This window comes from Artemia sp. Qi Xiang Cuo, chromosome 10 (assembly GCF_049724085.1).
Source record: "Artemia sp. Qi Xiang Cuo chromosome 10, ASM4972408v1, whole genome shotgun sequence".
Taxonomy (NCBI): Eukaryota; Metazoa; Arthropoda; class Branchiopoda; order Anostraca; family Artemiidae; genus Artemia; species Artemia sp. Qi Xiang Cuo.
In genome coordinates this window covers 44,153,161-44,166,461 of record NC_142803.1, presented here as the reverse complement: position 1 = coordinate 44,166,461, position 13,301 = coordinate 44,153,161, and the positions used below count along the sequence as shown (strand labels likewise).

General features: G+C 35.4%; 1 protein-coding gene across 1 annotated transcript in view; it reads left to right on the top strand.

Annotated features, from left to right (window-relative positions):
• The window catches only part of LOC148947798 (atrial natriuretic peptide-converting enzyme-like), a 195,628-nt gene that overhangs the window by 74,314 nt on the left and 108,013 nt on the right, over positions 1-13,301 (top strand). Inside the window, exon 5 of the mRNA XM_089096239.1 lies at positions 2,969-3,179. Within this exon, the coding sequence (XP_088952365.1) occupies positions 2,969-3,179 (211 nt within the window). The remainder of the gene's footprint in view (positions 1-2,968; positions 3,180-13,301) is intronic.

The window sequence follows — 13,301 nt, the reverse complement described above, 5'->3', positions numbered from 1 at the left end:
TCAGGATCTAACGACTAAAAGCTGCGGTTTCCATGCACTACTATATTTTGTGTTCCGATGTCGTGGCTATACTTACAAGCAGTTTCTACACATTTATGGTGACAATCCACGTCTGAACGACTTTCTAGTGGAAAATATCCTCTCGGACCTATACAGTGTTGATTTCAGTGCCCTAACAGTCAAGTGCTTAAAAAATTTTTGTGAATTTGTTTATTAATGAAATGCATATATATATATACAACAATGTCTTTAAATCTTCACTTTAGATTTCTTCTTCTTCAGTGTATAGGCAACTGTCGTGAACCACTAATGCTGGTAAATCATTTGGATTCACTGTATATTGATCTTGATTGACTGCAAAGTCAGGGTCACATTTTCTGCAGTACAATGTAACTTCACTCTTGTCATATCTCTTTGTATAGTCAATGATACTATTTGCATTCATATTATGAAATTCACGAGTTTCAAACTGTCTATTTGAAGCAATATCACATACAGTGTTTTCAAATGGTGAATCACATTCGGTAACTGCCAAATAAAAACCACTTGGTTTATAGTCATAATAGGCAGTGTCGTCACAGCGATGACGTAGAAACCAGATTGTCTTGTTACCCCAACAGTTGAATCGTAGACCAGATTCTTCTTCCCAGAATAATTTAAATCCGCGACGATACCAATCTCGTAGAAATAAACTGAAATCACGTTTGGGATTCTTTCCAATCATAGCGGGGTAAGTATTCTCCCACTGATCACATTTTTCATAGTGACAATTGGAGCACAGGTGCCCTCTAGTGTGAGAGTCACACACCTCTTCAAGACATGAATTACATCCTTTAATTTGTACTGCATAGCCTCTATGTAATTTACTTGGATTACATAATTTGCAAATTTCATTATTTAAATAAGTAGTTGTAAAAGTTTCACTTTGAGTGAACCGGTCTAGTGTGTACATGTATACTGGGAATGTTTATAGCATTTTGGTTTCTATTTTCAACACACTAGACACTAAATCGGACCTGTTTGTCCCCGTGCGATCAACTCAAGCGTGGGAAATGGGGGAAGAGTAACTCTGTAATGTTACTTCTTTCGAATGACGGAGGAGCCATCTACATTGAATCCAATGGCAATGTTTTCAAAAGTATATCCACAATATGATTCTGCTTTGTTCCAATTAATATATCAATATATTGAGTATAAGCATTTGAATCATATTTTAAAAGTTTCATACAATAATCCAATGGGGGAGATTCAGTTTTCATTATATTGTCAAGTGTTTCCTGAGAGAATATCCTGCGTTGAAGAGATAACTCGAGAAAATCATCATCCAAAATCAAATGTTTTTCCATAAACACTGACAAAAACCAAGAAAACAGACATAAATGTGAGAAAGTTCCTGTTTTTCCATTCTCACTGACAAAAGCCATAAATCATCAGAAACCATCAATAAAAAACATCAAATAAATTGACCAGAACACATAACCATCCATTAAAACAAACGTAAATGTGAGAAAGCTCCTGTTTTTTCATTCTCACTGACAAAATCCCTAAACCACGTGGTTCTATGCCCATATATGGACTCCCGTCACGAGTAGAACCCCCTCCTCTACTAACCTCGTCTTCTTCAGTTACCATTATATCTAGCAGAGGGGGCATCTCCTCAAATAAATCCTCTCGTATTCTTATGGGTAAACTATCAACCAACCGCTCATCGTCCTCTATACAGAGTCGGCCCGAAGGTCCCCGCCGTACCAAATCCTCCGATTTGTATGATAGATCATCTTCTGTATAGTGGATCTCCATTATATCATCAGTACTATCTTCATTACTGTTAAAAAGAAGGAACTCTTCTTCAGATTCAGTTAAAATCCATGCGTCCCATATGTTCTCTCCCTCTTGAACATACTCGGGGATGTTCTATAAATGTAATAAACAGGATTACTTAATATTTTTCATTATATCCATAATGTTCATATCTAAAATTCATCAATTAGCTAGATATCTAAATTTTGATTTTTTTTTTCACATACGGGACGAGATTTAATTTCCTTGATAAAAGCCTCTCAGAGATTTAATGTCTTTAGTAAAACCTGGAAAAAACCTTTTTTTCCACAATGGATATTTTTAAACTAAAAGTAAAGAGCTGCTACACTAAATCAAAGATGAGCAGAAATAATATCGAATAATTGTTGAAACGTAAATTTCCTGTAAACTTACTTCTAATGGTATATTTGTTAGTGTCACTCTGACAAATATACCATTAGATGTAAGTTTACACAAAATTTACGTTTGAACAATTATTCGGCATTATTTCTGCTTATCTTTGATTTAGTGTAGCAGCTCTTTACTTTTAGTTGAAAAAATCCTCTTGTGGAAAAAAAAGTTTTTGTCACTCTAAAAAATACACCATTAGAAGTAAGTTTACAGAAAATTTACGTTTGAACAATTATTCGATATTATTTCTGTTCATCTTTGATTTAGTGTAGCAGCTCTTTACTTTTAGTTGTAAAATGTCCTTTGTGAAAAAAAAACCTTTCAGGAAATGTTAAAGAGATGAAACATGAAATAATGAATTTTATAAAGTATAGTGGCTTTTACAGTAAAATTATATGACCATACATTTCTGTGGTTCAATAAAATGTAATCTCATAGTTAGGGAAAATTTACGCTTGAAAAATTTTTCGACTTTATTTCTGTACATCTTTGATTTAGTTTAGCAGCTGTTTACTTTTATTTCTTTAATGTAGCAGCTTGTCGATTCCTTGGCCTGAATCCTTGCGTTGCTTGATGTTGTACTCAGAAATATTATTCGGATTTTTTTTTTTGCCTTTTTTTCATACACAACACATCAAAGAGAAGGTATTCTGTGTTCTTTTAAACATTTTCGGAGGCGCTTGCACTTTAAGTGATAAAAAATTAAATGTATAATTTTATTGCAAATATTAGCTTTTATGTATTTTTTCTCATTTAGTGACTGGATTCCCAACGTTTGAACGACAGGAGGTCTACAGAGGATCATTTAAAGTGGTCGATGGGGATACATTTTCTGACGTCCTCAGTGATCCGACTAGTGACGCTTTTTTAACGAAAGCCCAACAGTATGAAATGTATATAGAAGAGGTTTTAAGTAGCGGGTCATTGGATACTAAGCAAATCCATGCAGAAGTCGTTTCTTTTTCAAGGTATGTATTTCAAAGGGTGTTCGATAATTCAGGGAGTAGATATACGGACCTGCAGCCCTTTTAAGAAACCTAGCAAAGAACAAACCACACTTTCATTACTTTTACCCAAGCCCCTCTCACAGCAACCATGATAATTTTCTATACTTTTTTTTAGAAATTTCCCATCACAATTAATTTATAAGAGCTTATTTGCTTACTGATTGAAAATTCAAGTGGATACATTAAAAGAATCGAATTTTGATGCTTATTCAGAATATATAAGATTCATCAAGTTTAATGTTACCCATCTAAAGTTACGAGTTTGAGAAAATTTGCCCAATTTTTGAAAAAGAGGGGAAACGCCACCGAAACATGTATTGGTCTTAATGAAAATCACTCCATTAGATTCAACATATTAGAGAACCTTAATGTAGAGGTTTCAAACTCATATATATAAAAATATGGAATTTTACTTTTTTTTACCAGAAACAAGATCACGGATGACTGTTTATTCGTTTTTGTTTGATTTTTTTTCCCAGGCGTGATTGTATCGAACCATTTATCCTAGAAGATCGATGGGGAAGGGGCTCTTTTGATCGGAACTCAAAAGTTCTAATGCCCTTTCTAAATGTTCAAAAATATTGGAGCGCAGCTATCCCCTCCCACGCCCATTTTTTCCCCAAGTTTTCCACTCAAAAATTTGGAATTGCCATTTTGTTCAGCATAGTTCGAAGATGTAATAACTATGTCTTTGAGGATGACTTGACCCCCCACAGCCCCCAGGGGAAGGGGTACAAGCTATGAAGCTTGCTTATTGTCAAACAGTTCGTGGTAACGAACTGTAAGTAAGGAGCGACACGGCTCAATAGCAACCGAAACTGTAAAAAGAGAATTTTGATATCAATAGACATATCAAAAGAATTTGCTTATTATGCTGATTCCAAATATACAAGTTTCATTAACTTTAGCGCTGACCATCAAAAGCTAAGCGCCTGAAAAAATTTATCTGATTTTCGAAAAGGGAGGAAACACCCCCTAAAAGTCAAGGGATCTTAATGAAAATCACATCACCAGATTCAGCGTATCCGAGTAGCTTATTGCAGAGGTTTCAAGCTCCCACATGCAAAAATGCAGAATTTTGTATTTTTTGCCAAAAATAAGATCACGGATGCTTGTTTATTTGTTAATTTTTTATTTTTTTCCCCAGGGGTGATCGCACCGAACCAATAGCCCTAGAATATCGGGGAAGGATCATGGGAACGGAAATTAAAAGTTCTATTGCCCTCTTTAAGTGACCAAAAATATTGAAGGGGAACTAACCCCCTTCCCGCCCCCTTTTTCCTCAAAGTCGTCCGATCAGAATTTTGAGATTGGGAAGTATGTATAAATTTTTCGGGGGGGGGGGGTGCATGTTTTTCTTGGAGGATTTTTCACGGGGATATTTTCCATGGGGAGAGAATTTTTCCAGGGGGTGAACTTTCGAGGGGGAATTTTACACTGCTGAGAATTTCTGAACTTGCCAGAATTCCTTTACGAATTTGTTTTTATTAGTCTTACTTTCACTTTGCCGACTCAATTTTACACGTGGAGATATTAGGGGGAATTATCCGGGGGGAAATTTTACTCGGTTGAAGTTGTCTATAGTACTTTTCCGTAGAAGGGGAGATTTTTCACGGGAGAAATCCTACGGAAATCCTACGGATTTCCGGCATGATTTCAAAAACAATCTTTTCAAATGAGTCTTTTTCAAATGAAAGTGCGCTAAGAAAAATTTTCACATAGAACCGTCCGCAAGAAATTTTTCGGGGGGGAATTTTCAGCTAGAATGAAACTATCTGAGAGGGATTTTCCTGGCGTGGGGGATTTTACATCGGAATAGCTTTTCATGGAGGGGTTATCCGTGAGGAGGAGGAACTTTCCATGGAGGAGACCCGGCTTTCCCGACCTTATTTAAAAACGATAAGAAATCAATTAAAAAAATAAGTTGTTTTTCAACTGAAAGTAAGGAGCAACATAAAAACTTACGACCAACAGAAATTATTACTTATATGAGGGGGGCTTCCCTCTCCTCAATACTTTGCTCTTTACGCTAAAGTTAAATTTACGCTCAAATTAGAATAATAAGCTTTTTTAAACGTTCTACAAAAAACTTAAGAGTTAAGAGCGAGGAATTGAGGAGAGGGCAGCCCCCATCATATAAGCAATAATTTCTGTTCGTTTTAAGTTTCGACTTGCTCCTTACTTTCACTTGAAAAATCTTTTTTTTTATACTTAATTTACATATAGTATCGGCTATTTGAAAGTATATGCACTCTTTTCGGGGGAATCTTTTGACGAGGGAGGGAGTTACGTGGAAGGATCTTTCCACGGAGGAATTTTCCTCCGTGGGGGAAGGAATTTTCCATGGAGGGGGAGCTGTTTCTTTTGGAACTTTTAAAACAAGCTTATTATTCTAATTAAACAGCCCTTGTGTTTCACGAATCATTCTTAAATATTTGGAACAGAAAGTCAAATTTTAGCGTAAAGAGCGAGGTATTGAGGAGGAGGCACCCCCCCTCATATTCACAATAATTCCTGTTCGTCTAAAGTGTTAATTTTGCTTCTTATTTTCAGTTGAAAAAAAAAAAATTTTTTTTTAATTTAATAATATATAAATATGGACATGCAAATCAAGATAAGTAAAATATATGTTTAATGAATGTTGATTATTTCATACCTTCCTGAAAATAATAACTGAAATATGAGTAATTTCCAAATATTATGACACTTGCTCCTGCGACTCCGTGGGTCACATTTTTAGGTATAGTATCACCATACCTAAAAATAATCCTCTATTAACAGTTACTCCAGTACAGTGGCGACTGAGACGGAATATTGAAGTTCGAGTCACTTTGGAGTAATGGTTATTTATGATTATGCTAATGTCATAGAGTTTTGTTGTTTTTTATTTTAACAAATATAAAAGGCAAGAAACAGATAATAGAATGCAGAGAAAATGACAAGAAAGATATAGATAGACAGAGATAGGAAGAATGAGTGACCAAGAGAAGGTGAAAGGTCAGAATAATCCAATTGAATACGATAATGAAAAATATGCTTGTATATATGCAAAAGTATCTTTTTAATGGATTTCAATAAAATGTACATACACATGTAGAAGTAAAAATAAAAGCACTGGATCAATCAATTGATAATGTGGTAATTTGGACTCACTTACGAAAGAGATAGTTAGTCACGTTTTCATTCATTATAAGGATGCGATTGAGTTTATTTTTGATCCATTTCAGAGAGACGAATATAATAAAATTTTTGGGAATAGATATCAAAGGCAAAGCGCCAGTGCTGCCTTGGCAATGAGCTATAAAAGTTCTAGTCCTTTTTTATACGCCAAAATCAATTGGAGGGTAGCCAGCCCCCTCCTTAGTACCTTATACACTCGGGGCCCCCATAAACCCCGTGACATACGACCAAAATTTGGAGATAGAAATTTGGTTCAGAATAGTACAAAGGCCTAAAAAGTATGGCCTTGGACACATCATGAACCCAATCAGTCCTAAGGGTAACGATCCTAAATTAGGCAAATTACAATTTATCTGCAAATATTTCGTCTACGATCTGTCAAACAGTTTTACACCCTTAGTGTCCTTCGGTGGCACTTTGTTTCACAGTGAAGTAACTAGGTAAACTGAAAGACATTATGTGTACCCAGGCTACCAAAATAGTGCATCTGTAATATCACAGAAAGGGCTTTAGGGTTCAAGATGAAACTTTCAGGGGGTGCTGGAAGAAGGGAATTGTAAATTTTATGATTGAGGGAGAGGATGAAAGGGTACTCTTGTACTAAACGGACTCTTTTATATAGTGCTAGTTTGGTTGATGCTAATGAAATAAAATAAAATAGGATGAATATATAATAGTTTAGAAACAAATTTGAGCTATATATTTGCACATTAGGGGGAGGGGCAAAGCATACCATATATGGTACAATCCCATTACATGGGCCTCTCGGCTTAATCACTATAGACTCGGCAATGCTAAAACCCGTTTTGACGTCTTAACTGTTATAGAGCTGGGAATGATAGCAAGGTTTTCATTGCGTATACGATATTAAACTGTGTTTTTTTGGGGTTTAGGGGAGGAAAAGGGTACCTAGGTTAGGTTACGTATTTAATATATGCTATGCTTTACCCCCATCCCCCCTAATGTGCAAATGTATAGCCCAAATTTGTTTCTAAACTATTATATATTCATCCTATTTTATTTTATTTCATTATCATTAACCAAACTTGACTTTTTAGAGAGGCCCACATAATGGGATTGTACCCCATATATTAAATACGTAACCTAACCTAACCTAGGTACCTCCCCCTAAACCCCAAAAAAACAACAATTTAAATACAGTTCTTGCCTTTTTTTATATCCCAGAAGGCATTGTAAACCTGTTTTCATCAGGTGTCTCGATCTATTTCGTGTTTAAATAAAAAAAACAAGTTTTTTAAACTGAAAGTAAGGAGCGACATTAAAACTTAAAACGAACAGAAATTATTCCGTATATGAAAGGGGCTGTCCCCTGATCAACGCCTCGCTCTTTACGCTAAAGCTTTTTATTGTTTTAAAAAATAAAGTTGTGAGACAGAGTCAAACTTTAGCGTAAAGAGCGAGGCGTTGAGGAGGGGACAGCCCTTTCATATACGGAATATTTTCTGTTCGTTTTAAGTTTTACTGTCGCTCCTTACGTTCAGTTTAAAAAACTTGTCTTTTTTATTTAATTTCTGATCGTTTTTAGTTAATGCAGCTTTTATTTTGGCTCACCGTCATTGAATAAGTAAACAAAATTTGCATAAAAATTTTACTTTTCTTTTGCTAAATGCTTTTTTTGCTTTTCTTTTTTCTTTTGCTAAGTCTCTAAATTTGGTTCTGACGTAATTTACAATTAACTTACGTAACGAACTTTTATATTCGTATATTTTTCTTCTGGCAAAAAATACAAAGTTGCAGATTTTTGCAGATATGAGCTTGAAACCTATGTAATAGGGTTTTCTGATACGCTGAATCTGGCGGTGTGATTTTCATTAAAATTATTTCTCTTATATGGGATGTTTCCCCCCTCTTTAAAAAATCAGGTAAATTTTCTCAGGCTCGTAGCCTTTGATGAGTAATACTAAACTTAATAAAATTTATATATTTAGGATCAGCATTATAAGCCTCTTCTTTTGATACATTTATTGACATCTAAATTCCGTTTTTAAAAGTTTCGATTACTATTGAGCCGTATCGCTTGTTTCTTTTATTTTTTTTTTATTACGTTTATTTTATTACGTATATGAGGGGGTTCTCCCCTTGGTCAATACCACGCCCTTTACGTTAAGAGTTAAAAAAAATTTAATTCACAAACCCCTGAATCACAAAGGCCGTTTAACTAGAATAAATAGCTCTTTTTAAAACACTAAAAAAAACTGTAGCTTTATGCGCAAGTTATTGACTTGGGGCAGACTCCCTTTGAATACGTAATAATTTCTGTTCGTTTTAAGTTATAATGTTCCTTCTTACTTTCAGTTGAAAGAAATTGTTTTTTTTTAATTTAGTTTATAATCTCTTTTTAAATAATGCGTGAAAATCTGGCGCCCCCTTCATAGAAATGTCCCTTCCCCCAAAGAAACATCCTCCACGGAAAGATTCTCCCGAGTAACCCCCTCCTCCAACCCCCCCCCACCAGAAAAAAATCTTTCCTGAAAATGTTTGTATACTTCCCAATAACCAATACAATATGTAAGAAATTGGCAAAGTTCATAACTTGCAGCCCTTCCCCTGGGAACTGTGGGGGATTCAGTCATCCTCAAAGATTTATTTATTAGATTTTTGACTATGTTGAACAAAATTGCTATCTCAAAATTTTAAATGGGTGACTTTGAGAAAAAAATGGCGTGGGAGGGGGCCTAATTGCCCTCCATTTTTTTGGTCACTTAAACAGAGCACAAGAACTTTTATCTTCCGTTCCAATGAGCCGTCCTACGATATTCTAGGACCACTGGGTCAATACGATTACCCCTGGGGAAAAGAAAAAAAAAACAAAAACAAATAAACACGCATCCGTGATCTTTCTTCTGGCAAAAAATGGAAAATTCCACATTTTTGTAGATAGGAGCTTAAAACCTCTACAGTATGGTTCTCTGATACGCTGAATGTGATGGTGTGATTTTATTAAGGTTCTATAACTTTTAGGGGGTCTTTCCCCTTTTTTCGAAAAACAGCCAAATTTTCTCAGGCGTGTAGTTTTTGATGGGTAAGATTAAACTTGATGGAACTTATATATTTGAAATCAGAATTAAAATCTGATTTTTTTATGTATCTATTGGTATCAAAATTCCGTTTTTTAGGGTTTCGGTTACCATTGAGCCGAGTCGCTCCTTACTTACAGTTCGTTACCACGAACTGTTTGACTGGTATGCATTGTCGTATATAAAAGAGTCCGTTTAATAGAAGAGTACCGATGAAAGAGTCAAATTGTTCCTTGCTCAAAATGCTGATTCGCTAAAAAAGAACCAACGCTTTTTTTCTGAAAAAATTGAGACTTGTATCCGAAAGTCTGAAAGTTGAATGATGAAGATAAGGTTTATATCCGAATAATCTTTACCACAGGTTTAGATGGGTCAAATTCACACTTCTGAGCCAAACTAAAAAATAGGAAGCAAATACAACAAATTTAAGATTGCATGGTTAGAAAAAAGCACAAGTAAATATGATTAAAAAAAAAATTAGAAGAACTTAAGAAGGAATTACACCGTTAAAAATCAATTAATGTTTAACCTTTGTAAGACAAACGCTACAAAATGAGTGGTAGAGGGGGAGGGAGAAAAGCGGGAGAGACGATTCACTTATTCAATTTATCAAGTATATTGAGGGAGAAGGTTCTTCTATATCTTTCAGTGAAATTTTTATTGGGGTAAAAATGGGGATTTTGTTGAAGCAGAAGGAAGGAATCAAGGCTCAAGGAGGGGTAAATTGACTTGGCAAACGTAAATTTATCCGAAGATTGTGGGGGGGGGGTCCGGTGTTGGCAAAACTCAAGGGAATTTCGTTAAATAAGTGACCCTCATCATAGGCAGCGCAATAGCGCTGCCTAAGTAAAGAACGATGTTGCACAATGTTTTATTTATTTAGACCAAGGCACTTCATATCGAAGGAGTTGTCGTAGAAACTTGGAAAAGGGTTCATTCTATTGGAAATTGAAACGGCTAGTGCCCTTTTTAATAGCCGAAAGTATTTGCGAAACTATGAATGTGCATTGTCAGTATAATATACATATACTGATATTAGTTATCAAAATGTTCATATTATTTGATTCATTAAAGTTATAGCAATAAAAACATTTGTATTTTTCAGTAAAAGGCTAATTATGTTAACTTTTTCCACAATATAAATTTTACGATTAATTAAACAAAAAATGAGCAAAAATAAAATCAAATAATCTATCAAGCGTGAAACTACCACAAATCAGCATCGATAAATAAATAAAACCCAAAACGAACAGAAATTACAATAAATAACCGAGTCAAACTCAAAACGAGCAGACATTAACATAAGTTGGGCTCAAACCCCCTAGGCCTTCCCAAGGTCAGAACATAATTTGCACTTTATTGAAAAAATACAATTTTTTAAATTTTATGACTTTAATAAGTCAAATAAGATTAACATTTTGATTACTAAATATCAGTATATGTATATTAAACAGACAATGCACGTTCATTTGTATTTTTTCAGGGCGAAACTTACAACCCTTGCCCGGCGGGCTTTGGGGGGGGGGGGTTGCCAACATCAAGGACCTACTTTCCAGAACTTTCAACTACGTTGAACAAAATGGCTATCTTAAAAATTTGATTGGACGTGTTTGGGGAAAGAGTGTGCTTGAGAGGGGGGTTAGTTGCCCTCCAATAACTTTCGACTATTAAAACGGGCACTAGTCCTTTGAATTTCCAATCGAATGAACCTTTTATGAAGTTTCTACGAAAACGCTTTCTATGAAAACCTTATATGCCCCCAGGGCATAACTTACAACCCGCCCCTTGCGGACTGTGGGGAAGTGTCCTCCTCAAAAACATAATTTCTGTTTAGAAACTAACAATTCTGAACAAAATGGATACTTAAAATTTTTTATTGGATCTGCTATGGGCAAAGATAGGTTTGAGAGGGGGGTTTGTTTCCGTAGAATCACTTTCGACTATAAAAAGCGCACTAGACCTTTGAATTTCCGATCGAATGAGCCCTTTTTCAAGTTTCTGCGACAAAGATTTCAATAACAACTTAAATGCCCCCAGGAGATAACTTATAACCCTTGCCCTGAAGACCGTGGGAGGAATGTACTGCTCAAAGGTATAATTTCTTGAACTTTGAACTGCGTGGAACAAAAAGGCTATCTCAAAATTTTGATTGGATGAGTTTGGGGAAATGGTGGGCGTGAAAGGTGTGTTAGTTGCCTTCCAATCCCTTTTGACTATTAAAAAGATTGGAGGAATGATGGACGTTGGGGAGGGGGCTAGTTGCCCTCCAATCACTTTTGACTATTAAAAAGGGCACTATCCACTCCAATTTCCAATCGAATGAGCCCTTTTCGAAGTTTCTACGGCAACTCCTTCGATACGAAGAGGTCTAAAACCAAGAAAAAAAAAATAATACATTGTGCCCACATCGTTCTTTACTTAGGTCGCGCTATTGCGCTGCCTATGACTCTGTTCGCTTTGGATTTCATTTATTTATCGATGCTGATTTATGGTAGTTTCACGCTTGGTAAATTATTTGATTTTATTTTTCTTCATTTTTGGTTTAATGAAGTTCTTTACTTTTCTTTGAAAAACTTTTTTTTTGTGGAAAAAGCTTTTTTAATCAATTCACAGAAAAGGGTTAAAATATACCTACAGGCTCAGTGAGAATTGGGATATAGGGCATTAAAGCACAGTTTTTGTGGCACCCGCCTTCCTCTTGTCTACAAAATGGCCCACCACCCCATCTTAACAATAGCTGACGCGCACTTACACATTACTGTATATAAAATTATGAAATATGATGCAAATCAGTTTAGTTAAATGAAGCTTTGAAATAAATGCAGACATATTTTTATACAAAAAGAAGGGAGGTAAGGTATCCCCCCGGGCACCCTACAGAGTGAGTTAGACAATTTAGGCAGTGAAATTGGCTCTTTTAGATATCTGACCTCCCCCCTCCACCTGTAACATGATCCCAACGTCCTTCCTTCATAGTAGCAAATACACAATTACACATCTTTAAACAAAATTTCGTGAAAAATCAACCACATTAACCTAGCTAATTTAAACAATAAGATTAATATTTATATTCAACATTTATATTATATGGACTACGTGAAATTCAATAACGAAAGCGCCACCGTGCAGAATTATTCCCTCAGTACTATGAACCTCAATTTGTAGTTATTTGATATTGTTAATCGATCGGTCATATTATAATTTTCAATCGATAGCAAGTTAGTCCTCTTTGAGACAAAATCGTAGTCCAGTAACACAATGGCAAAAAAACGCAACCTTCCCATGGCACGACCTCCTCGGTCGCTTAAAAAATGCGCTAGGACTTGTAATTTCCATTCGAATGAGTCCTCTCCCAATCTTACACAATTGATTCGACACGATCAACCCTGGAAAAAAAAAACAACAACACACAAACAACCAAATAAATAAACACACATCCGTCATCTTTCTTCTGGCAAAAATGCAAAATTCTACATTTTGTAGATAGGAGCTTGAAACCTCTATAGTAGGGTCTCTGATATGCTCAATCGAACGGTATGATTTTCCTCATCGTCTATGATCCAGACCCAGCTGCTATTTAAAAATAAAAGAGTTTTGGTGGCACACATCTGTTACAATTGGCCCGTAAGGACGTCTTTTTACCCTTATATTCTGCACCTCTTAAATATATAGCGAATTATAACAAACTGTATATAGACTGAATTTCTAAGATGAGTAATTTTTACTGTTATTTTTGTTTTACGCTAAGCCAAATGAAGCACAAGCTAGGGGTCTCCAACTCCAAAAAAACTGCATTTTTCAAGAATTTCTGGTGTTTTTCACTTTTATTTGGGAATTATTTGAAGATAACTCTACTTTTGTACTT